The following is a 27,088-nucleotide window of genomic DNA, read 5'->3' on the forward strand; positions in this document are numbered from 1 at the left end:
ACTCCTTTCGTTTGATACCCATATTGCACAAACGAATTCCTTCTAGAGTCACCCCTGGCCCACCTTTATGGCGATATCTCGAAACGGCGTCCACCTATAGAACTAAGGCCCACTCCCTTTTAAAATACTCATTAACACCTTTCGTTTAATGCCCATATTGTGCAAACAAATTCTAGGGTCACCCCTGGTCCACCTTTATGGCGATATCTCGAAACGGCGTCCACCTATGGAACTAAGGATTACTCCCTTTTAAAATGCTCATTAACACCTTTCATTTGATACCCATATCGTACAAACGCATTCTAGAGTCACCCCTGGTCCATCTTTACGGCGATATCTCGAAAAGGCTTCCATCTATAGTACTTAGGTCCACGCCCTTTTAAAATACTACAAATCGTACAAACGCATCCTAGAGTCAACCCTGATCCACCTTTATGGCTATATCCCTAAATGGCGTCCACCTATAGAACTATGGCCCACTCCCTCATAAAATACTCTTTAATGCCTTTCATTTGATACACATGTCATACAAACACATTCCAGGGTTTCCCTCGGTTCATTTTCCTACATGGTTATTTTCCCTTATGTTGTCACCATAGCTCTCAACTGAGTATGTAATGTTCGGTTACACCCGAACTTAACCTTCCTTACTTGTTTTAAATTTATTTTTTCAAAATATTTAACTTATTTTGAGTTGGAAAACGGTGTTTTTTTTTTCAAAATGCTATAACATTTTCAAAAATTGACCGTTTGGGTTTATTTTTTTTAAATATGTTTTTAAATGTACTTTTCGGAAAAAATACAAAAAAAATGTTTCAAGTTTTTTTTCAATTAAAAAAACAAAAAAATTCTCGGCCCACTCCGGGATTAGTGGGGATGATTGCAGAATTTATTGAAGTTGTTTATGAGAAAAAAAGGGCGAAATTCGAAAAATCTCGAAAAACTGAAAAATTACAAAAAAAAACTTTAAAAATTGTTTTGGATATTTTCCGAAAATTACATTTAAAAGCAAATTTTCTAAAAAAAAAAAGATCCCAAACGGTCAATTTTTAAAAAAGTTATAGCATTTTGAAAACAAAAAACGGTGTTTTTTTTAATTTATAACTGTTTTTGAGTTGGATGAAAAAATTTGAAAAACTTCTGAAAAACGTCTTTCGTACGCTAGAAAAAGAAGAAAAACTTTCAGCCAATTCTAAAGGGGTCGGGTTCAAAATTGGTCGAAATGGGATGGAATACGCCATAGTTTCTAGAAAATAAGGACAATTAATGAAACGCAGACTTACTGTTATGCACCCAGTCGCGTTCTGATGAGTGTTGGGTAAGAAGTGGTCTTCGGAAATGCTGTGGTCCAGCTGAATTGGCTTTGGTGCTGCGCTGATACCTTTGAATTTCTGCTGAAGTATTTTCGACAATTGAGTCTTCGCATGGCATCAAGCAAGTAGGTGCATCCACTTGAACTTCTTGCTGATATCGGTCAGAAACCATCCAACCGATCAACGTTTTAATGTTGGTAAATTAGCTCCTAGTAAGATTTGACCAACTTCAAGAGCTTCAAAACATGCCGCTGTTCCATTTCGAAGTATCGCTTTCAGCATCCGGTTGGTACGCAATAGAGCTCTAATGTCGAATTGTAAGGACAAATTAAATTCTGACGTCCATGATTTGACTTGTAAGAACGAATACGGCAACCTTGTAACTGATGTCTAGGGAGTACCTATATTATGGAGGGGACACTTCTCTTCTCTCCTAAATGGAGACAGCGATTTACCGCACAGGGATGAAGAACCCGAATCCCCCCCCCCCCCCCCCCCCCCCCCCCCCCACCCGATTATGACGAAGTCAGAATAGAAATAACCAGATTGAATAACAACAAGGGCGCGAGCGCTGATAAATTGTCTGCGTAGCTATTCAAATACGGCGGCGAGCAGTTGGTAAGGCGCATGCATCATCTTCTTCGCAAAATATGGTCGGGCGACTGCATGTTCGACTATTGGAATCTAAGTGTTTTTTGCCCAGTCCTCAAGAAAGGGTATACTGCAAACTGCGCCAACTATTGCAGTGCGGCTTCTGACTTGGTAAATTACCATCGACCAGATTTTCACAATGCGCCAAATCTTGGAACAAAAACCCACGAAAAAAGAATCGACGCACATCACCTCTTCGTCGATTTTAAAGCCGCCTTCGACAGCACGAAAAGGAACCGCCTTTATGCCGCTGTGTCTGAATTTGGTTTCCCCGCAAAACTTATACGGCTGTGCAAAATGGGGTTGAGCAACACCATCAGCTCAGTCAAAATTGGGAAGGACCTCTCGGAGCCGTTCGAAACTAAACGAGGTTTAAGTCAGGGTGACCCCCTATCGTGCGATTTCTTCAATTTTATGCTGGAAAAAATTATACTAGCTGCAGAACTTAACCGCTCTGGAACAATATTTTATAAAAGCGTGCAATTACTGGAATATGCTGATGACATTTATATCAACGGTGTAGTGCCATAGTAAATTGCATTAAAAAAAATTGCGATGGCAACCCTCTTTAGAAATGTGCAAGATGCAACCATACATCAGATGCACTTGGCATCACTAAAATTTTTAGAGTCGAGCAACTCGGAGTTTCTGATTGGCTGAAACTGCCGTTGATCGACGCCATCATTAATATCGTTACTAAGCAACGTAAAGAAAAGCTGCCTAGCTACATAGTTGCGTTAGCGGCAGTTTTTCAGTTTTAAGTGAACCGGCCGCCGCAAAAGTTTTCGAAACAAAATTAATTAAAATAACTTAGTGTTAAAGTTAAAATTAAATTAAAAGCTAAGTGACATTAAAGAACTAAAAGTAGTAAAATAAAAACAATTATATTTAAAATTAGCCTACCAATTAATTTATTAAAAGAGGAGAACAAAAGACAATAAATTAAAACAAACGTAAGTACGTGCGTGGAGCAGTGTGTGTGCGCGCAAAACCACCTTTCTACAGATCCGTCGAATGGATCTTTTATAACGGCCTAAACACCCGCGCCGTTAGTTCTGCTTACTCCAAACTGGAAAAGGAAGCAGTAAAGATGGGTTTGATGGTGAATGATGACAAAACGAAATACCGTCTGTCATCGAGCATATTCGCCTTGGCAACCACGCCAATGTTAGCAGCCATAATTTCGAAATAGTAAAAGACTTCGTTTATTTGGGAACCAGCATCAACACTAGCGACAACATCAGCTCAGAAATCGAGCGAGGAATCACTCTTGTCAATAAATGTAACTTTGGACTAGGTAGGCAATTGAAGAGTAAAGTCCTCTCTCGGCAAACGAAAATCATACTCTACAAGTCACTTATCGTACCCGTCCTGCTATATGGTGCAGAAGCAAAGTTCCTCGAAAGATTTATGGACCTCTACGCGTTGGCGATGGTGAGTACCGAAGAAGATTTAACGATGATAGTGGGAGTGCGCAATTGTTGTTCGAAACATATAAATGCCAACGAATATATTAATCTCAATCGACTAGCGACTAAAAAAGCAGAGCCGACTCGTTCAATATGCGGGATGATTTTACAATGATTTAGTGGAAATCAAATTATGTATGTACAACTAAAGATTAAGTGAGATTGAAAAGTAGTGCAATAGTTAATGCTTAATGTTAGGTGTATGAATGTGGGTGTGTGTATGCATATGAATACAATGAGTTTGTTTAGTATGCATTGAGAGTGTGACTATTTAATAATTTGAGTGTTTTAATATTTGCTTTTAATGCCATTGCGGTGGTCCAGCAATCAAAATCAACAGAAAATCGGAAATGCATTCAGAAAAAACTCTTACCTTATTTTTGTGTAAAACTTTTCATCAATTTGAGGGAAATTTTTGTGGCTCACCTTCAGAAGCTAATCTACAGAGTTTATTTACTATTTAGCTATGCTTAGCATCATTATAATGGACAAATTTTCTTTCCAAAAATATCAACTGCGTCTGAAAATGCTAAAATTGTTCACACAATCGACACAGTTTTATTTAATTTTCCACCCAAACATTTATATTTAAATTTTCTTTAAGATAATTGGCTAAAAAAGATAAACTAAAACTAAAATGCTTTTATATACAAATATACAAAATATGTGTTTAAACTTTATTCGTTTTTCTGTTAACAACTGTTTTCTTTCTTACAGAACATATTTGCAAAAGAGGATGCTCTCAATGTAAGTACTTAGATCAAATGTAAATAAAATTATGATAAGAAAGATATTTTGGACTCAAGCAAAAGCTCCACGATATTATTTTCAAAAATCTTCGCTCTTGTATCAAACTCTGCCGAAAATCAGCTGCCTTCAAACTCAGTGTTGGGGCCAGTAAACATAGAAAAGGTGTAATCGAAACATGTGACGATGTTTTTGTATTAATTTGAACTTTAAAAAGTAAGAAAGGCTAAGTTCGGGTGTAACCGAACATTACATACTCAGCTGAGAGCGTTGGAGACAAAAGTGTATTTTTCATGGATATAATAATACTAAAAAGTGGAGCAACTTGCCTTTGCTATCTTTCTTCAGCTATCAATTCGTTTTATTTGAATATTTTTTTTTAATATGAAAATTTGGTTAAATTTGAAGGCATTTCTTATTGATTTTTTTTTAAATGACCCCTGAAATATTTTCGAAGCGCTCTTAATTATGAGTCCGAAATTGTAGACCAAAGGTGACGTTTTTTGGAACGATTTTCCTTCATCAAATAAGGTAAAATCTCCATGTAGGAAAATGAACTTAGGGTAACCCTGGAATGTGTTATATGACATGGATATCAAATGAAAGGTATTAAAGAGTATTTTAAAAGGGAGTGGGCCTTAGTTCTATAGGTGGACGCGTTTTGGAGATATTGGCATAAAGATGGACCAGGGGTAACTCTAGAATGTGTTTGTACGTATGGGTATTAAATGAAAGGTGTTAATGAGTATTTTAAAAGGAAGTGGGCATTAGGTGGACGCCTTTTCGAGATATGGCCATAAAGGTGTACCAGGGGCGACTCTATTATGTGTTTGTACGATATGGGTATCAAATGAAAGGTGTTAATGAGTATTTTAAAAGGGAGTGGGCCTTAGTTCTATAGGTGGACGCATTTTGGAGATATCGCCATAAAGGTGGACCAGAGATGACTCTAGAATGTGTTTGTACGATATGGGTATCGAATAAAAGATATTAATGAGTATTTTAAAAAGAAGCCGGCCTAAGTTCTATAGGTTGACGCCTTTTCGAGATATCGCCATAAAAGTGGACCAGGGGTAATCTTTAATGTGTTTGTACGATATGGATACCAAATTAAAGGTTAGGTTAGGTTAGGTTGAACTGGCCGGTCCATGAGGACCTCACATAGACTGATTGAGTCCGTAGTGTTACCAGAAGTTTGTTTTAACGTTTAAACTGAAAACCCTATCAAAAACCAGGACCTATGTTATAAAATAACTCCGTCTTCTTGGCAAATACTAGAAGCTTCCTAGGACTTAAGCCACTTACTGCTTCTAGATCTGACAGCTGTATCATTCCTAATAGCTGTAGTCTCAGCCGGGCAAGTACAGGGCACGAGCACAGAACGTGCTCGATCGTTTCCTCCTCCAATCCGCACTTCCTACATCTGCTATCACGGACCAAGCCTAATTTAAAGGCATGTGACGCCAGAAGGCAGTGTCCAGTCAGAATACCCGTCATGAGTCTTAAGTCCTCCCTTTTTAATGATAGAAGCAACTTTGTTAGTCTAAGGTTGTAAGACCTACACATAATTTTCGACACTTTACAGCCCCGCGGTTGAACCCACACCTTTCCCGCTTGGTCGATCATGTGCACCTCTCGCCTTCGCTTAATCTCGCCCAGTCTAATTGGGACGTCTCTGGAGCAAGCTTCAAGGGATGCGCCCTTTTTAGCTAGTTCGTCCCCTTTTTCATTCCCATCTATTCCCATATGCCCTGGGACCCAATATAGATGTATGCTACTCCCTGTGCCGATTCTCTCCAGAGGCTGCTTACACTCCAACACGCATTTAGATGCTGTGCTATGCGAGATTATTGCCTTAATTGCTGCTTGACTGTCAATATAAAAGTTAACACGGTTGCAGCTTAAGCTATTCTCTTCCAGGGTTTCTACTGCTTTGGTTACGGCTAATATTTCCGCTTGAAAAACGATACAGTAATCCGGAAGCCTGTAGGATCTGCTTATTTCCGGATCAGTATACCGCAGACCCTACTCCTTCCACTACTTTGGAACCATCTGTGTACACATGTATCGCCTCGTCTGCCATTTGCGCACCCTTGTGCCAACCGTTCACCTCTATTGTGGTCTTTAGAACGCCCTCGAAGCGCAGATAGGGAATCAGGTAGTCTGTTCGTCTTGTGATTGATGCCGCTATACTACTATGGCCATATGGTCGGCGCTCAAGCTGCCCCGAGGCAGCGAGCATGGTTGCAGTTGTTAATGCTATGTTCTTTGCTACCATGTCTGCAGGTGGAATGTCCAGAATGGCATACAGTGCAGCCGTCGGGGTTGTTTTCAGGGCTCCCGTAATACTATGCATCGATAGTCTGCATAGCCCCTCTAATTTTTTATGTGGCTTTCCACCAAACAAGAACTCCATAGTATAGAATAGGGCTTACAATCGCTGTAAAAACCCGATGAGAAAGAGAGGGCGATAAGCGCCCCCTACACCCCAGCATTCTTTTATATGCATAGGGTACCGTTGAGGCCTTCTTCAACCTCTCCTCCACGTTGAGCTTCCATGACAGCTTACTGTCTAGGAAGATTCCTATATATTTTGTGTAAGGTTTCTCCTGTAAGGTCACTCTCCTAACTTACGCCTGGTCCAAATTGGGACCTTGTACCTCTTTGTAAAAAAGACCATATCCGTCTTCTCCGCATTGACTTTCAACCCGACATTAGATGCCCAGGTATGACTATCCCGAAGCGCCCGATCCATCAAAGAACTAATCGTTGGAATGACAATTGCAACGTCATCTGCGTAAGCCGTAAGTTTTACGGGTCCCTCATCGAATCGTCTGAGCAGTTGGTTGATGACCAGCGTCCACAGCAGAGGGTGTAGCACCACTCCATGCGGCGTGCCCCTGTCCACTGATTTTGTGGCCTCGTAAAATACCCATTGTGATGTAATCTTCCTGCAATTTAACATGCAGCCGATCCATCTGATTAAGGCGGGATGTACTTTAATGTAATTAAGACCATCCATAATCGCCCATTTAGAAACACTATTGAAAGCCCCGGCAATGTCCAAGAAGACTCCCAGAGCAGCTTTTCATCCACGTTGGACACATCTATCAGCCTCTCAAAGGTTTTGAGCAGAAACGATGTTAAGCTAATGGGTCTATAGTCTTTGGGATACACGTGACCGATCTTCCCCGCCTTTGGTAGGAAAGCTACACGAGCAGTTCTCCAAGAGTGCGGTACATGATTCAGCCTTATGCACCCATCGAATATTATTTTAAGCCATTCCACGGCCGCCATACTTGAAACTTGAAGCATGGCCGGGAATATACTGTCTGGGTCCGCGATTTACTTAGAAAACATTTTCACTGCCCATTCGATCTATGTATCGGTCACCAAGCCCGGCACTACCCGCTCCGTGATCGAAGTGTGAGTGATGTCTGCTGGCTCTTCTAAACGATCTACCTATGGGAAATGTGTGCCGAGAAGTACCTCAAGGGATTCCTCACTATTATGTGACCATTCCCCGTTCTCTTTCTTTATTAGTCCCTGGACTATGTTTCCCCTTGCTAGGACTTTTTCAACCGTGCTGTTTCGCTGGAGCACTCTATGTCCGTACAGAAACTTTTCCATGAGATTTTCTTCGCCCTGGAAATTTCACGCTTGTAGATCCTAAGTAGATCCCTGTACTCGTCCCGGCACGCTTCGCTTTGCGCGGTCTTTGTGAGCTTAAACATTTCTGTTACCTGTCTTCTTAGAAGACTCAGCTCACTGCTCCACCACGGCGGCTTTGCTTTTCCTGCGAATCTTCTTAGAGGGCAAGCTTTGATGTGCGCAGTCATAAGCGTCCTTGTTAGGAATTCATTCGACTCCTCCAGTTCCTCTACATTGGCCACCTCTTTGCGTTGTCCCAGTTTTGGTTCTAGCTGTCTCTGGAATTTAGTCCAGTTCGTTGACCTAGGGTTTCTAAAGGTTCCTCCCTTCTCTACCCTCTTTAGGGGGATGCTGAAGCTGATATACGCATGGTCGAAGAAGGATGGTCTATCAAGAACCATACAATCATACCTTGATATATCACGCTGGGAGCTCTATGTAATATCCAGAACATTGATGGATGTTGGACCAATTTATATAGGGACATTTCCCCTGTTGGCTATCTGCAAATTGGTTTGCAGGATGTAACAAAATAGAGATTCACCCCCCTCGTTCGTATCTGCTCCTCCCCACGCATTGTGGTGCGCATTTGCATCTGCGCCTATAACCAACCGCCCTTTGCGCCCTTCTTCCTGTACTAGCCTTTTGAATTCCATCGGTGGAACCTCCGCAGCATGGGCCATGTAGCAGGATGCCAGGATAAATGTATACTTATTCTTTTGCTCAACGGCCACCACTGCGAGGTCCTCAGTAGTGTAAAATGGCAGCATATATGAATGCAGATTTTTCCTTACCATTACTACAGCTCGCACCCGTCCTTCAGCTTGCGCGTAGTAAACGCCAAACCCGCGCGCGCTAAGTCCAGAAACCTTTCCTCCCGATGAGGGCCACGGCTCCTCGATCAGCGCCACGTCAAACGAACCCTCCTCAAGGGTTAGGAGGAGTTTGATCGACGCCACTTTACTGTTTTGGAGGTTTATCTGTAGGAGTCGCAGCACCATTGGGCTGTTTGTCCCCCTCCAGCACCTTTTCGTGACGTCTTCGTCCTCCCTTGCCTTTTGGGTTAGAGTATTCGAGCCCCCTTCAGCCTCTTGTAACTGTTGTGCCGGGTGTTTATCTGTGCGAGTCACAGCACCATTTGGCGGTTGGTCCTCTTCTAACACCTTCGTGGTGACGTCGGGGACCTCCACCTGTCCTTTTTCCCTTAGGGTTTTGAGGTCCATTTCGACTTCGCCCACCTCTGGCGTGTTAGGATTTTTATCTTCGGGACTACTTTTCCTGAGTCGCACGTAAATTTTGCCAGTGCCAAAGGACATTTTGCCAAGCTGCGTGTACAAAATATCCTCCGCCTGCTTTTTTATTTCGAAGATGTAGAACTAACCTTCCTCTGTAGGCCGAGATACAGTAAGTGCCTTCCAAACCTGTGTCGGTATGTTCGGATTCTGATTCTGCAGAGGTCGAAGTGTATCCTCCGACTTCATCATGCATGGTATCCATACCTTAACTTTTGGTACCGTGGGGATTTGCGCTTTATCCACCAACTCAAACCGCGCGTTCGTGCCTTGCCTTTGGAGGCTTGGAACCACTTCATCCAGCCACTGCAAGCTCGCGATGTTGTCGCACGCTATCATCTTCACACCATTATACAATCCCCCGGAATCAAAGGTTGGAAGGGGCTTATTTGGTTGTTCCCGCATCATCTTAAACATTAACCTAATAAGCTCCCTTTCCACAGATCTCCACATTTCAGTAGTCATTTGTCCGAAAGGACTGCTGCGATCAACCAACGCCACAGTCAATGACTGCTTTGCCACATCACTCATCTCCTTGGGAAAATCCGGAGTCTTAGTGTTATCTCCCTTTTGAACATCCGAGAAAGCCGGAGTCTTAGCGTTAACTCCCTTTAGCACCTCCGAGAAAGCCGGAGTCTTAGCGTTATCTCCCTTTGGCTTATCTCCTACTTCCGTAGTTGGAACTTCCCTCTGACTCGCAGCTTTCGAGGCAGTTGCTACCTCGCTATTGGGGCCCATCTGTTTTACAGCTTTGGGCCTAATTGTCTTTTCTACGCGACCGCCCTGCCTCGCGGCTCTAGAACTTGGTCCTTTCTGCCTCTTGAAAGCAGGCTTGTCGCCTTCCGCCGAACGTTGCCTCTTCGTTCTGGCAAACGACGCTTCTTCCTCCTCGTACCGGCTGCAGAACCGAGGGTTTCTCGCAGCAAACCTTTTGAACTTCCTTCGACCTAATTCTACCGCCTCATGGGTCTATTCCAAGCGCTCGATCTCCACTTCTGTTGGGTCGAACACTGCTCCCAACCGTTGTACAATTCTTAGTGCTGAACGGTACTGCGAGAGAGCTCTTTTACTTCCTCTGCTCCGTACCATTCTCCACTCTTCTACTCCGTTTTCATTTGTGTGCTTCTCCAACACGGAGTTCATTGAATCAGCACTACTCTCGCTCACCGGGTCCGACGCATGGCTTAATGCGTATTTGCCGTCCTTGGCTTGCGACTCAGTCCTCCTCTTATCATCGTCCTTATTACAATCAGGTATGGAGTCGTTCATCTTGGTCGTACGACCACCTTCCCCACAAGGCGGGCTCAGCGGTCCAGTATTATATACGGGGAAAGAACCGTCCGCCGCAGCAGCGCCCCTTACTGTGGTAAGGCCATCAATACTTCCCGCGCTGGCCCGGTATCGTGAAGGCTCCGTTCGAACAGAGCCGAATTTATCCCCTAGTTGTAAATCGTCCAATAGGCACGGTCCGCATAACACCCTGGATTAGGGGTTTGGCAGTTCTTGGTCACCGACATCCCGCCGCCCTCCTGTGAGGCGAAACGGCGTAGATTTCAGTCCTAAACAGCTCCGCCTCATAGTCGGGCACTATGGAGTTCGGCTAAGCCCTCACACCAACGACAAGGTGCCTACCCTAGTGAAGGAAATTAAAGGTATTAAAGAGGGTTTTAAAAGATATAGAAATACTTGTTTTTCTTTTTTATAACTTAAAGAAAAAGTTAAAAGAAAAAAATTTAAATGCAAAGCCAAGAGAAAAATATAATAAAACAAGTAAGGAAGGCTAAGTTCGGGTGTAACCGAACATTACATACTCAGTTGAGAGCTGTGGAGACAAAGTAAGGGAAAATCACCATGTTGTAAAAAGAACCTAGGGTAACCTTGGAATGTGTTTGTATGACATGTGTATCAAATGGAAGGTATTAAAGAGTATTTTAAGAGGAAGTGGACCATAGTCCTATAGATGGATATCGCCATAAAGGTGGACCAGGCCTGACTCTAGAATTTGTTTGTACGATATGGGTATCAAATGAAATGTGTTAATGATAATTTTAAAAGGGAGTGGGCCTAAGTTCTATATGTAGACGCCTTTTCGAGATATCGCCATAAAGGTGGACCAGGGGTGACTCTAGAATTTATTTTGTACGATATGGGTATCAAATGAAAGGTATTAATGAGTATTTTAAAAGGGCGTGGGCCTAAGTTCAATAGATGGACGCCGTTTCGAGATATCGCCATAAAGGTGGACCAGGGGTGACTCTAGAATTTATTTTGTACGATATGGGTATCAAATGAAAGGTATTAATGGGTATTTTAAAAGGGCGTGGGCCTAAGTTCTGTAGATGGACGTCGTTTCGATATATCGCCATAAAGATGGATCAGGGGTGACTCTAGAATTTGTTTGTACGATATGAGTATTAAATGAAAGGTGTTAATGAGTATTTTAAGAGGGCGTGGGCCTTAGTTCTATATGTGGACGCCTTTTCGAGATATCGCCATAAAGGTGGACCAGGGGTGACTCTAGAATTTGTTTGTACTATATGGGTATCAAATGAAAGGTGTTAATGAGTAGTTTGAAAGGGAGTGGGCCTTAGTTCTGTAGGTGGACGCCTTTTCGGAATATCGTTATAAAAGTGGACCAGGGTTGACTTTAGAATGCGTTTGTACAATATGGGTATCAAACGAAAGGTGTTAATAAGTGTTTTAAAACGGAGTGGGCCTTAGTTCTATAGGTGGACGCCTTTTCGGAATATCGTTATAAAAGTGGACCAGGGGTGACTCTAGAATGCGTTTGTACAATATGGGTATCAAATGAAAGGTGTTAATGTGTATTTTAAAAGGGCGTGGGCCTTAGTTCTATAGGTGGACGCCTTTTCGAGATATCGGTATAAAGGTGGACCAGGGGTGACTCTAGAATTTGTTTGTACGATATGGGTATCAAATGAAAGGTGTTAATGAGTATTTTAAAAGGGCGTGGTCCTTAGTTCTATAGGTGGACGCCTTTTCGAAATATCGCCATAAAGGTGGACCAGGGGTGACTCTAGAATTTGTTTGTACTACCTGGGTATCAAATGAAAGGTGTTAATGAGTATTTTGAAAGGGAGTGGGCCTTAGTTCTATAGGTGGACGCCTTTTCGGAATATCGTTATAAAAGTGGACAAGGGTTGACTCTAGAATGCGTTTGTACAATATGGGTATCAAACGAAAGGTGTTAATAAGTGTTTTAAAAGGGAGTAGGCCTTAGTTCTATAGGTGGACGCCTTTTCGGAATATCGTTATAAAAGTGGACCAAGGGTGACTCTAGAATGCGTTTGTATAATATGGGTATCAAATGAAAGGTGTTAATGAGTATTTTAAAAGGGCGTGGGCCTTAGTTCTATAGGTGGATGCCTTTTCGAGATATCGCCATAAACGTGGACCAGGGGTGACTCTAGAATTTGTTTGTACGATATGGGTATCAAATGAAAGGTGTTAATGAGTATTTTAAAAGGGCGTGGGCCTTAGTTCTTAAGGTGGACGCCTTTTCGAAATATCGCCATAAAGGTGGACCAGGGGCGACTCTAGAATTTGTTTGTACGATATGGGTATCAAATGAAAGGTGTTAATGAGTATTTTAAAAAGGAGTGGGCCTTAGTTCTATATGTGGACGCCTTTTCGAAATATCGCCATAAACTTGGACCAGGGGTGACTCTATAATGTGTTTGTACGATGTGGGTATCAAATTAAAGGTATTAATGAGGGTTTTAAAAGGGAGTGGCCCTTAGTTGTAAATGTGAAGGCGTTTTCGAGATATCGACCAAAATGTGGACCAGGGTGATCCAGAACATCATCTGTCGGGTACCGCTAATTTATTTATATATGTTATACCACGAACAGTATTCCTTCCAAGATTCCAAGGGCTTTTGATTTCGCCCTGCAAAAATTTTTCATTTTCTTCTACTTAATATGGTAGGTGTCACACCCATTTTACCAAGTTTTTTTTCTAACGTTATATTTTGCGTCAATAGACCAATACAATTACCATGTTTCATCCCTTTTTTCGTATTTGGTATATAATTATGGCATTTTTTTCATTTTTCGTAATTTTCCATATCGATAAAGTGGGCGTGGTCATAGTCGGATTTCGGCCATTTTTTACACCAATATAAAGTGAGTTCAGATAAGTACGTCAACTGAGTTTAGTAAAGATAAATCGATTTTTGCTCAAGTTATCGTGTTAACGGCCGAGCGGAAGGACAGACGGTCGACTGTGTATAAAAACTGGGCGTGGCTTCAACCGACTTCGCCCTTTTTCACAGAAAACAGTTATCGTTCTAGAATCTAAGCCTCTACCAAATTTCACAAAGATTGGTAAATTTTTGTTCGACTTATGGCACTAAAAGTATCCTAGACAAATTAAATGAAAAAGGGCGGAGCCACGCCCATTTTGAAATTTGCTTTTATTTTTGTATTTTGTTCACCATATCATTACTGGAGTTGAATGTTGACTTAATTTACTTATATACTGTAAAGATATTAACTTTTCTTTTAAAATTTGAATTAAAAAAAAAAATTTTTTTAAAAGTGGGCGTGGTCGTTCTCCGATTTTGCTAATTTTTATTAAACAGGCATATAGTAATAAGTGTAACGTTCCTGCCAAATTTCATCATGATATCTTCAACGACTGCCAAATTACAGCTTGCAAAACTTCTAAATTACCTTCTTTTAAAAGTGGGCGGTGCCACGCCCATTGTCCAACATTTTACTAGTTTTCTATTCTGCGTCATAAGTTCAACCTGCCAAGTTTCATTGCTTTATCCGTATTTGGTAAGGAATTATCGCACTTTTTCGATTTTTCGAAATTTTCGATATCGAAAAAGTGGGCGTGGTTATTGTCCGATATCGTCCATTTTAAATAGCGATCTGAGATGAGTGCCCAGGAATCTACATACCAAATTTCGTCAAGATACCTCAAAATTTAATCAAGTTATCGTGTTAACGGACAGACGGACATGGCTCAATCGAATTTTTTTTCGATACTGATGATTTTGATATATGGAAGTCTATATCTATCTCGATTCCTTTATAGCTGTACAACCAACCGTTATCCAATCACAGTTAATATACTCTGTGAGCTCTGCTCAACTGAGTATAAAAATTAAAAACAATAAGCTTGACATAAAAAACTAGTTATGAAAAGTTTTAAATATGGAAAAATATAACCTCCTTTTTTATGGTAGGCAGAAGGAAAAAACGGAATCTTAAAAACCTAAAGTAAAGAAATATGTACAGTGATTAAGAAAATTGAGTTGCGAATGTAATTTTTTAATAAAATTGAAACTAATCAAGTTTTTGCTATATTCAAAAAATCCAAAAGAAAAAGGACAAAAAATAATGAAAAATAGAAAAAACTGTAAAAAAAGTTTAAAGAATTAAACAAATTAAAAAATGAAAAAAAATGTTATCGTTTTGCAAATTATTTTAGCTGGCTTGACGTCCGGTATCATGAAATATCTTTGTTTTGACAAATTCCCAATGTATTTCAATCTCGGTGGGAGATCGTCTTCAAGGACTACAATAATAACACAAAAAAAAGTTAACAAAACATCAAATGAAAAAAGTATATTTTATAATTCGAAAGATAAAATGTAAAAAAACTAAAAACAAAACCAAACCAAGTCAAAAAATTAATTAAAGAAATATTTAAAATAAGATAAAAATATAAAACAAGTAAGGAAGTCTAAGTTCGGGTGAAAACGAACATTACATACGCAGCTGTACACTTGAAATGCTGTTGTTGTTTGTTTTGTGTGCTTAATAGTGTTACAAGGCTGCCCAATAACACATATTCATATGGTTGTACTCTGAACTAATTTTTCTTCGAGTTATGGCTCCCGAAACATAGAAAATTGGTTAGTCATAAAAGGGGCGGTGCTACGCCCATTTTCTAAAATTGAAGTGTTTCCTATATATTGTTATAAATCCAGTTGGGAAATGAAATACCATTGATATAAAGCTCTTTTTTGGAAATATATAGCTTATTTTATTCGTCCACGACCCTTTTAAAAATCTTTTATATAAAAGTGGGCATGGTCCTTAACAGATTTCGATAATTTTTCTTCAAAGCATATGGTAAAGGCAACCTCTCTGCCGAATTTTGTTACGATAGGTTTAACGATTTTTGATTTATGATTAACAATATTTGTAAAATTGATTTTATCACAAGTGGGCGGTGCCACGCCCATTTAAAAAAAAATTTTCAAATTTTTATTAAGAGTCTCAATATCAGTCCACACGTCAAATTTCAATATTCTAGGTTTATTATTTACTAAATAGTCAGGTTTTTTGTGTTTTCCAAAATGTTATATACAGTGAAATTCCCCATTACGGACAGTCCTTATAACCGGACAGCTCCAATAACTGGACAAATTTTGGGTACACAGGTTTTTCATTCATTTTTTCATACAAATATCATCCTAATAAACGAACACTCTAATAACCGGACGCGGACAAAGTATTTCAAACCATTTTCGTAAAAAAACTTCTCATAAACGGACAAAATTAAACAAGTAAGGAAGGCTAAGTTCGGGTGTAACCGAACATTACATACTCAGCTGAGAGCTGTGGAGACAAAGTAAGGGAAAATCACCATGTTGCAAAAAGAACCTAGGGTAACCCTGGCATGTGTTTGTATGACATGTGTATGAAATGGAAGGTATTAAAAAGTATTTTAAAGGAAGTGGGCCTAAGTTCTATAGGTGGACGCCTTTTAGAGATATCGCCATAAAGGTGGACCAGGGGTGACTCTAGAATTTATTTTGTACGACATGGGTATCAAATGAAAGGTATTAATGAGTATTTTAAAAGGGTGTGGGCCTAAGTTCTATAGATGGACGCCTTTTCGGAATATCGTTATAAAAGTGGACCAGGGTTGACTATAGAATGCGTTTGTACAATATGGGTATCAAACGAAAGGTATTAATAAGTGTTTTAAAAGGGAGTGGGCCTTAGTTGTGTGGGTGGACGCCTTTTCGGGATATCGCCATAAAGGTGGACCAGGGGTGACTCTAGAATTTGTTTGTACTATATGGGTATCAAATGAAAGGTGTTAACGAGTAGTTTGAAAGGGAGTGGGCCTTAGTTCTGTAGGTGGACGCCTTTTCGGAATATCGTTATAAAAGTGGACCAGGGTTGACTTTAGAATGCGTTTGTACAATATGGGTATCAAACGAAAGGTGTTAATAAGTGTTTTAAAACGGAGTGGGCCTTAGTTCTATAGGTGGACGCCTTTTCGGAATATCGTTATAAAAGTGGACCAGGGGTGACTCTAGAATGCGTTTGTACAATATGGGTATCAAATGAAAGGTGTTAATGTGTATTTTAAAAGGGGGTGGGCCTTAGTTCTATAGGTGGACGCCTTTTCGAGATATCGGTATAAAGGTGGACCAGGGGTGACTCTAGAATTTGTTTGTACGATATGGGTATCAAATGAAAGGTGTTAATGAGTATTTTAAAAGGGCGTGGTCCTTAGTTCTATAGTTGGACGCCTTTTCGAAATATCGCCATAAAGGTGGACCAGGGGTGACTCTAGAATTTGTTTGTACTACCTGGGTATCAAATGAAAGGTGTTAATGAGTATTTTGAAAGGGAGTGGGCCTTAGTTCTATAGGTGGACGCCTTTTCGGAATATCGTTATAAAAGTGGACAAGGGTTGACTCTAGAATGCGTTTGTACAACATGGGTATCAAACGAAAGGTGTTAATAAGTGTTTTAAAAGGGAGTGGGCCTTAGTTCTATAGGTGGACGCCTTTTCGGAATATCGTTATAAAAGTGGACCAGGGGTGACTCTAGAATGCGTTTGTATAATATGGGTATCAAATGAAAGGTGTTAATGAGTATTTTAAAAGGGCGTGGGCCTTAGTTCTATAGGTGGACGCCTTTTCGAGATATCGCCATAAAGGTGAACCAGGGGTGACTCTAGAATTTGTTTGTACGATATGGGTATAAAATGAAAGGTATTAATGAGTATTTTAAAAGGGCGTGCGCCTTAGTTCTATAGGTGGACGCCTTTTCGAAATATCGCCATAAAGGTGGACCAGGGGTGACTCTAAAATTTGTTTGTAGGATATGGGTATCAAATGAAAGGCGTTAATGAGTATTTTAAAAAGGAGTGGGTCTTAGTTCTATATGTGGACACCTTTTCGAGATATCGCCATAAACGTGGACCAGGGGTGACTCTAGAATTTGTTTGTACTATATGGGTATCAAATGAAAGGTGTTAATGAGTATTTTAAAAGGGCGTGGGCCTTAGTTCTATAGGTGGATGCCTTTTCGAGATATCGCCATAAACGTGGACCAGGGGTGACTCTAGAATTTGTTTGTACGATATGGGTATCAAATGAAAGGTGTTAATGAGTATTTTAAAAGGGCGTGGGCCTTAGTTCTTAAGGTGGACGCCTTTTCGAAATATCGCCATAAAGGTGGACCAGGGGCGACTCTAGAATTTGTTTGTACGATATGGGTATCAAATGAAAGGTGTTAATGAGTATTTTAAAAAGGAGTGGGCCTTAGTTCTATATGTGGACGCCTTTTCGAAATATCGCCATAAACTTGGACCAGGGGTAACTCTATAATGTGTTTGTACGATGTGGGTATCAAATTAAAGGTATTAATGAGGGTTTTAAAAGGGAGTGGCCCTTAGTTGTAAATGTGAAGGCGTTTTCGAGATATCTACCAAAATGTGGACCAGGGTGATCCAGAACATCATCTGTCGGGTACCGCTAATTTATTTATATATGTTATACCACGAACAGTATTCCTTCCAAGATTCCAAGGGCTTTTGATTTCGCCCTGCAAAACTTTTTCATTTTCTTCTACTTAATATGGTAGGTGTCACACCCATTTTACCAAGTTTTTTTTCTAAAGTTATATTTTGCGTCAATAGACCAATACAATTACCATGTTTCATCCCTTTTTTCGTATTTGGTATATAATTATGGCATTTTTTTCATTTTTCGTAATTTTCCATATCGATAAAGTGGGCGTGGTCATAGTCGGATTTCGGCCATTTTTTACACCAATATAAAGTGAGTTCAGATAAGTACGTCAACTGAGTTTAGTAAAGATATATCGATTTTTGCTCAAGTTATCGTGTTAACGGCCGAGCGGAAGGACAGACGGTCGACTGTGTATAAAAACTGGGCGTGGCTTCAACCGATTTCGCCCTTTTTCCCAGAAAACAGTTATCGTCCTAGAATCTAAGCCTCTACCAAATTTCACAAAGATTGGTAAATTTTTGTTCGACTTATGGCATTAAAAGTATCCTAGACAAATTAAATGAAAAAGGGCGGAGCCACGCCCATTTTGAAATTTGCTTTTATTTTTGTATTTTGTTCACCATATCATTACTGGAGTTGAATGTTGACTTAATTTACTTATATACTGTAAAGATATTAACTTTTCTTTTAAAATTTGAATTAAAAAAAAAAAAATTTTAAAAGTGGGCGTGGTCGTTCTCCGATTTTGCTAATTTTTATTAAACAGGCATATAGTAATAAGTGTAACGTTCCTGCCAAATTTCATCATGATATTTTCAACGACTGCCAAATTACAGCTTGCAAAACTTCTAAATTACCTTCTTTTAAAAGTGGGCGGTGCCACGCCCATTGTCCAACATTTTACTAGTTTTCTATTCTGCGTCATAAGTTCAACCTACCAAGTTTCATTGCTTTATCCGTATTTGGTAAGGAATTATCGCACTTTTTCGATTTTTCGAAATTTTCGATATCGAAAAAGTGGGCGTGGTTATTGTCCGATATCGTCCATTTTAAATAGCGATCTGAGATGAGTGCCCAGGAACCTACATACCAAATTTCGTCAAGATACCTCAAAATTTAATCAAGTTATCGTGTTAACGGGCAGACGGACGGACGGACATGGCTCAATCGAATTTTTTTTCGATACTGATGATTTTGATATATGGAAGTCTATATCTATCTCGATTCCTTTATAGCTGTACAACCAACCGTTATCCAATCACAGTTAATATACTCTGTGAGCTCTGCTCAACTGAGTATAAAAATTAAAAACAATAACCTTGACATAAAAAACTAGTTATGAAAAGTTTTAAATATGGAAAAATATAACCTCCTTTTTTATGGTAGGCAAAAGGAAAAAACGGAATCTTAAAAACCTAAAGTAAAGAAATATGTACAGTGATTAAGAAAATTGAGTTGCGAATGTAATTTTTTAATAAAATTGAAACTAATCAAGTTTTTGCTATATTCAAAAAATCCAAAAGAAAAACGACAAAAAATAATGAAAAATAGAAAAAACTGTAAAAAAAGTTTAAAGAATTAAACAAATTAAAAAATGAAAAAAATGTTATCGTTTTGCAAATTATTTTAGCTGGCTTGACGTCCGGTATCATGAAATATCTTTGTTTTGACAAATTCCCAATATATTTCAATCTCGGTGGGAGATCGTCTTCAAGGACTACAATAATAACACAAAAAAAAGTTAACAAAACATCAAATGAAAAAAGTATATTTTATAATTCGAAAGATAAAATGTAAAAAAACTAAAAACAAAGCCAAACCAAGTCAAAAAATTAATTAAAGAAATATTTAAAATAAGATAAAAATATAAAACAAGTAAGGAAGTCTAAGTTCGGGTGAAAACGAACATTACATACGCAGCTGTACACTTGAAATGCTGTTGTTGTTTGTTTTGTGTGCTTAATAGTGTTACAAGGCTGCCCAATAACACATATTCATATGGTTGTACTCTGAACTAATTTTTCTTCGAGTTATGGCTCCCGAAACATAGAAAATTGGTTAGTCATAAAAGGGGCGGTGCTACGCCCATTTTTTAAAATTGAAGTGTTTCCTATATATTGTTATAAATCCAGTTGGGAAATGAAATACCATTGATATAAAGCTCTTTTTTGGAAATATATAGCTTATTTTATTCGTCCACGACCCTTTTAAAAATCTTTTATATAAAAATGGGCATGGTCCTTAACAGATTTCGTTAATTTTTCTTCAAAGCATATGGTAAAGGCAACCTCTCTGCCGAATTTTGTTACGATAGGTTTAACGATTTTTGATTTATGATTAACAATATTTGTAAAATTGATTTTATCACAAGTGGGCGGTGCCACGCCCATTTAAAAAAATTTTTCAAATTTTTATTAAGAGTCTCAATATCAGTCCACACGTCAAATTTCAATATTCTAGGTTTATTATTTACTAAATAGTCAGGTTTTTTGTGTTTTCCAAAATGTTATATACAGTGAAATTCCCCATTACGGACAGTCCTTATAACCGGACAGCTCCAATAACTGGACAAATTTTGGGTACACAGGTTTTTCATTCATATTTTCATACAAATATCATCCTAATAAACGAACACTCTAATAACCGGACGCGGACAAAGTATTTCAAACCATTTTCGTAAAAAAAACTTCTCATAAACGGACAAAATTAAACAAGTAAGGAAGGCTAAGTTCGGGTGTAACCGAACATTACATAATCAGCTGAGAGCTGTGGAGACAAAGTAAGGGAAAATCACCATGTTGTAAAAAGAACCTAGGGTAACCCTGGCATGTGTTTGTATGACATGTGTATCAAATGGAAGGTATTAAAAAGTATTTTAAAGGAAGTGGGCCATAGTTCTATAGATGGACGCCATTTAGGGATATCGACATAAAGTAGACCAGGCATGACTCTAGAATTTGTTTGTACAATATGGGTATCAAATGAAATGTGTTAATGATAATTTTAAAAGGGAGTGGGCCTAAGTTCTATAGGTGGACGCCTTTTCGAGATATCGCCATAAAGGTGGACCAGGGGTGACTCTAGAATTTATTTTGTACGACATGGGTATCAAATGAAAGGTATTAATGAGTATTTTAAAAGGGTGTGGGCCTAAGTTCTATAGATGGACGCCTTTTCGGAATATCGTTATAAAAGTGGACCAGGGTTGACTATAGAATGCGTTTGTACAATATGGGTATCAAACGAAAGGTATTAATAAGTGTTTTAAAAGGGCATGGGCCTTAGTTCTATAGGTGGACGCCTTTTCGAGATATCGGCATAAAGGTGGACCAGGGGTGACTCTAGAATTTGTTTGTACGATATGGGTATCAAATGAAAGGTGTTAATGAGTATTTTAAAAGGGCGTGGGCCTTAGTTCTATAGGTGGACGCCTTTTCGAGATATCGGCATAAAGGTGGACCAGGGGTGACTCTAGAATTTGTTTGTACGATATGGGTATCAAATGAAAGGTGTTAATGAGTATTTTAAAAGGGCATGGGCCTTAGTTCTATAGGTGGACGCCTTTTCGAGATATCGGCATAAAGGTGGACCAGGGGTGACTCTAGAATTTGTTTGTACGATATGGGTATCAAATGAAAGGTGTTAATGAGTATTTTAAAAGGGCGTGGGCCTTAGTTCTGTAGGTGGACGCCTTTTCAAGATATCGCCATAAAGGTGGACCAGGGGTGACTCTAGAATTTGTTTGTACGATATGGGTATCAAATGAAAGATGTTAATGAGTATTTTAAAAGGGAGTGGGCCTTAGTTCTACATGTGGATGCCTTTTCGAGATATCGCCATAAAGGTGGGCCAGGGGTGACTCTAGAATTTTTTTGTACGATATGGGTATCAAAAGAAAGGTGTTAATGAGTATTTTAAAAAGGAGTGGGCCTTAGTTCTATATGTGGACTCCTTTTCGAGATATCGCCATAAACGTGGACCAGGGGTGACTCTAAAATGTGTTTGTACGATATTGGTATCAAATTAAAGGTATTAATGAGGGTTTTAAAAGGGAGTGGCCTTTAGTTGTATATGTGAAGGCGTTTTCGAGATATCGACCAAAATGTGGACCAGGGTGATCCAGAACATCATCTGTCGGGTACCGCTAGTTTATTTATATATGTAATACCACGAACAGTATTCCTTCCAAGATTCCAAGGGCTTTTGATTTCGCCCTGCAAAACTTTTTCATTTTCTGCTACTTAATATGGTAGGTGTCACACCCATTTTACCAAGTTTTTTTCTAATGTTATATTTTGCGTCAATAGACCAATACAATTACCATGTTCCATCCCTTTTTTCGTATTTGGTATATAATTATGGCATTTTTTTCATTTTTCGTAATTTTCGATATCGAAAAAGTGGGCGTGTTCATAGTCGGATTTCGGCCATTTTTTACACCAATACAAAGTGAGTTCAGATAAGTACGTGAACTGAGTGTAGTAAAGATATATCGATTTTTGCTCAAGTAATGGTGTTAACGGCCGAGTGGAAGGACAACGGTCGACTGTGTATAAAAACTGGGCGTGGCTTCAACCGATTTCGCCCTTTTTCACAGAAAAGAGTTATCGTCCCAGAATCTAAACCTCTACAAAATTTCACAAGGATTGGTAAATTTTCGTTCGACTTATGGCATTAAAATTATCCTAGACAAATTAAATGAAAAAGGGCGGAGACACGCCCATTTTGAAATTTTCTTTTATTTTTGTATTTTGTTGCAACATATCATTACTGGAGTTGAATGTCGACATAATTTACTTATATACTGTAAAGATATTAACTTTTCTTTTAAAATTTGAATTTAAAAAAAAAAAAATTTTTAAAAGTGGGCGTGGTCGTTCTCCGATTTTGCTAATTTTTATTAAGCAGACAGCAGCAGTAATAAGAGTAACGTTCCTGCCAAATTTCATCATGATATCTTCAACGACTGCCAAATTACAGCTTGCAAAACTTCTAAATTACCTTCTTTTAGAAGTGGGCGTGCCACGCCCATTGTCCAATATTTTATTAGTTTTCTGTTCTGCGTCATAAGCTAAACCCACCTACCAAGTTTCATCGCTTTATCCGTATTTGGTAATGAATTATTGCACTTTTTCGATTTTTCGAAATTTTCGATATCGAAAAAGTGGGCGTGGTTATTGTCCGATATCGTTCATTTTAATTAGCGATCTGAGATGAGTGCCCAGGAACCTACATACCAAATTTCATCAAGATACCTCGAAATTTACTCAAGTTATCGTGTTAACGGACAGACGGGCGGACGGACGGACGGACATGGCTCAATCGAATTTTTTTTCGATACTGATGATTTTCATATATGGAAGTCTATATCTATCTCGATTCCTTTATACCTGTACAACCAACCGTTATCCAATCAAAGTTAATATACTCTGTGAGCTCTGCTCAAATGAGTATAAAAATATCACAAGCAAGCTTTGTTGTTCATTATAAAAATGAAATAGGTGATTCCCATTTTAACATGTACTTATGCATACATTCAAGCGGTGTGTTTCAAATTAATGGTAGTTTTCCATTCAGTTTGTTAAGTCAATTGCATGCGAATGGTTGCGTTCAAAGTTTGTAATAATATGGCGCCGAAAAAGAAGATACTTTCTGTTAAAGAAAAAAGGGGAAATTATAAATGTTTTCGAAAACGATAAATCATATCAGCACGTGGAGTAGCAAAAAGGTAAAGTGTAGTGAGCCCAAAATTTTAATGGTAGTAGGTACACGTTTCTTTTGCTTTGAAAGGTTCAATATTGGCGAAACACAAGCTCCTGAAATCAATAAAAATAAAGAAAAAATTCGTTCTAAATGGGAGTCTTGAGTTAATGTTCATCAAAAGCGAAGTTTTCTTAAAGAAGACGGCTCCGAAATAGACAATTTGTGTTTTAATTGGTTCGCTAAGGCTAGAAGTCAAAACATTCCGAGTTCTGGTCCCATTTTGAAAGCACATGCAATGGAAATTGCAGGCAAACTGGGTGTACCTAATTTTAATGCTTCAGATGAATGGTTAAACAAATGGCGAATAAGAAATAATGTTGCTTTCAAATGCGTATCTGGTGAAGCTGCAGATGTAAACAAGGATGGTGTCGAACAGTTTAGGACAAAACTTCCATATCTGTTGACGGGTTACAAGCCTCAAAACATTTACAACGAAGTCAAAAGTGGACTTTTTTTCGTGCCTTACCTGAAAAAACCTTCGCTCTTAAATCCGAAAAATGCGTGGGCGGTAAACTATCAAAGGAAAGACTAACAATTTTGATCTGTGCTAACATGGCTGGAGATAAGGAGCTGTTTTGGTTATAGGTAAAGCAGTCCCTCCTCGATCTTTTAAACATGTTCCAATCGCAAAAGTGCCAGTGGATTGGAAGTCTAATAAAAAAGCTTGGATGACTCGAGAAGTAATGAGTAAATGGCTGCAGCAGTTCAATCGAAGAATGAAAGCTCAGAATCGAAAAGTTATCTTGTTTTTAGATAGCGCGGCTTCTCATTCAAATGAATTAACCCTAACCAACATAAAAATTATTTTCTTGCCGCCAAATACAACGGCAGTTATCAAGGTTTGGTCAAGGTTGAATTCAAAATTTTAGAACTTTGTATAGTTTTAAAACACTTGCTATCTAAACTGACAATACAAGTTCAGCGTCAGAGCTCCCAAAATCGATTAATGTACTAGAAGCTGTGTATTTCATAAAATCATCTTGGGATAAAGTGGAAGCCACAACCGTCCAAAATTGCTTCCGTAAAGCAGGATTTTTGGAAACTTTTGAGGATCTTCCAGATTTTGATCCCGAAGATGAAATTCCACTGGCAATCTATGCTAGGCTTCAGGAAGGACTAGATTTGGCAAATAATTTGGAAGGTTTTCTCCAAATGGATCAAAATTTTTTCACTGAGGACAAAAATATAGAAATTCAATTTGACCAACAAGATGATGCTATGGACATAAGTGATTCAGAAGATGAATGATAAGGCTTTAAAACTTGTTGCGCGCTTGAAACAATTTGCAAAAAATGACTATGTAGCTCTTCAGCACATTAAAAATATCGAGAGTCACTTTGAAAATGAACTAAAATGTTAAAGCAATCAATGTTTAAGCAATCAAGCATTACACAATTTTTTGGATCACACTAGTATTGAAATGTAAAGACTTTTACAATGTACTTAATCGATATATGTATATGTATTTATATGTAATACTAAATTATGCAAATATTCTTTACCTTCAAACATTTCTTAAATAAACTATGTACAATACAATTTATATGTGTGGTATATATTTTGTGACTTCATCCCTTATAAGCGGACATCTCCCATAGCCGGACAAAGACACTGCGACGGCGAGTGTCCGGTTATAAGGAATTTCACTGTATATAAAAAGTGGGCGTGGTTATCATCCGATTTCATTAATTTTCAATACCAATCTATTCTGGGTCCAGATAAGCTCGTGTAACAAATTTGGTGAAGATATCTCAATATTTACTCAAGGTATCGTGTTAACGGACAGACGGACGGACGGACGGACATGGCTCAATCAAATTTTTTTTCGACACTGATGATTTTGATATATGGAGGTGTATATCTATCTCGATTCCTTTATACCTGTACAACCAACCGTTATCCAATCAAAGTTAGTATACTCTGTGTGCAAAGCACGCTGAGTATAAAAACCTAAAAACGGTTGAACCAGAAAAATTTCTAATAATAATTTTCTTAAGAAAAATTTTAAATATGTAATTTTTTGAAAGATTTATAAAGAAAACAAATAATTTTTGAAAAATAAAAACAAAAAAGAGTAAATTAAAGGTATTAAAGAGGGCTTTAAAAGGGAGTGGCCCTTAGTTGTATATGTGAAGGCGGGTTCGAGATATCGATCAAAATGTGGACCAGGGTGACCCAGATTTGTCGGGTACCGCTAATTTATTTAAATTTAATACAAATTTGCCAACGAGAATGTTCTGGAAAAATCTTCGATCTTTTGGAGTCTGTAAAAAGCATAACATTGAATGCAGCCACGACCCAAATGTTATAAACTCGTATTTCTTGTGTGGTAATACAAACAATATTGAAAAAAATAATGATGTGAATAAGATTGATATCGATGACAGAATCGCTGTAACCTGTGCAGACAGAAGATTGGATATAAGTGCCTTTGATTTTTCAGTGGTCACCGAAAGCGATGTGCTGGATGCTATTTTTGCTATAAAGTCTAATGCCGTGGGAAGTGACGGTATTAACATACGATTTATAAAACTTATTCTACTTTACGCCACCGCTTCGCTAACACATATCTTTAATTTCTTTAATTATGTCCAGTAGGTTTCCTAGTCAATGGAAAATTACAAATATTATTCCGGTTCCTAAAACGAGGTCTCCGTGTTTTTATAAAGAATTTAGACCAATAAGTCTGTTACCTGCCTTATCTAAGGTGTTTTAGAAGCTATTAGCAATGCATATAACTCACCATATATATAATAATAATTGGCTATCCGAAGTCCAGTCGGGATTTAGAACGGGGCATAGTTTTGCAACATCCATGCTTAAGATTCTTGAAGATATACGTCCGGCCTTTGACAATAATGAACTTACAGTGCTCGTGGTTTTGGATTTCTCAAGAGCTTTTGACATGGTTGATTTTGAAGTATTAATTCACAAACTTGAAACTAGTTTTAACTTCAGCCCATATGCCATAAAGTTAGTGCAAAGCTACCTCTGTAACCGGTTTCAACAAGTAAAATGTGCTGATAAAGTCTCAAATTTAAATTCAATAAAATCTGGTGTTCCGCAAGGATCTATCCTAGGTCCAATACTCTTTAAGCTTTTTATACTCAGTTGAGCAGAGCTCACAGAGTATATTAACTTTGATTGGATAACGGTTGGTTGTACAGGTATAAAGGAATCGAGATAGATATAGACTTCCATATATCAAAATCATCAGTATCGAAAAAAAAATTCGATTGAGCCATGTCCGTCCGTCCGTCCGTCCGTCCGTTCTAGGTTCTTTTTACAACATGGTGATTTTCCCTTACTTTGTCTCCACAGCTCTCAACTGAGTATGTAATGTTCGGTTACACCCGAACTTAGCCTTCCTTACTTGTTATTAATGACATAGTCGCCTGTTGTCGCAATGCCTCCATTCATCTTTATGCCGATGATACTCAAATATAGAT

General features: G+C 38.6%; 1 protein-coding gene across 2 annotated transcripts in view; it reads left to right on the plus strand.

The window, feature by feature from the left end:
- LOC137234544 (apolipophorins-like) overlaps nucleotides 1–27,088 on the plus strand; it is an 867,416-nt gene that overhangs the window by 240,246 nt on the left and 600,082 nt on the right. For both annotated transcript variants that reach the window (XM_067758005.1, XM_067758006.1), the window contains exon 2: nucleotides 4,151–4,180. In XM_067758005.1, the coding sequence (XP_067614106.1) occupies nucleotides 4,151–4,180 (30 nt within the window). The remainder of the gene's footprint in view (nucleotides 1–4,150; nucleotides 4,181–27,088) is intronic.

The sequence above is a fragment of the Eurosta solidaginis genome, chromosome X (genome assembly GCF_040869045.1).
Source record: "Eurosta solidaginis isolate ZX-2024a chromosome X, ASM4086904v1, whole genome shotgun sequence".
NCBI classification, from domain to species: Eukaryota; Metazoa; Arthropoda; class Insecta; order Diptera; family Tephritidae; genus Eurosta; species Eurosta solidaginis.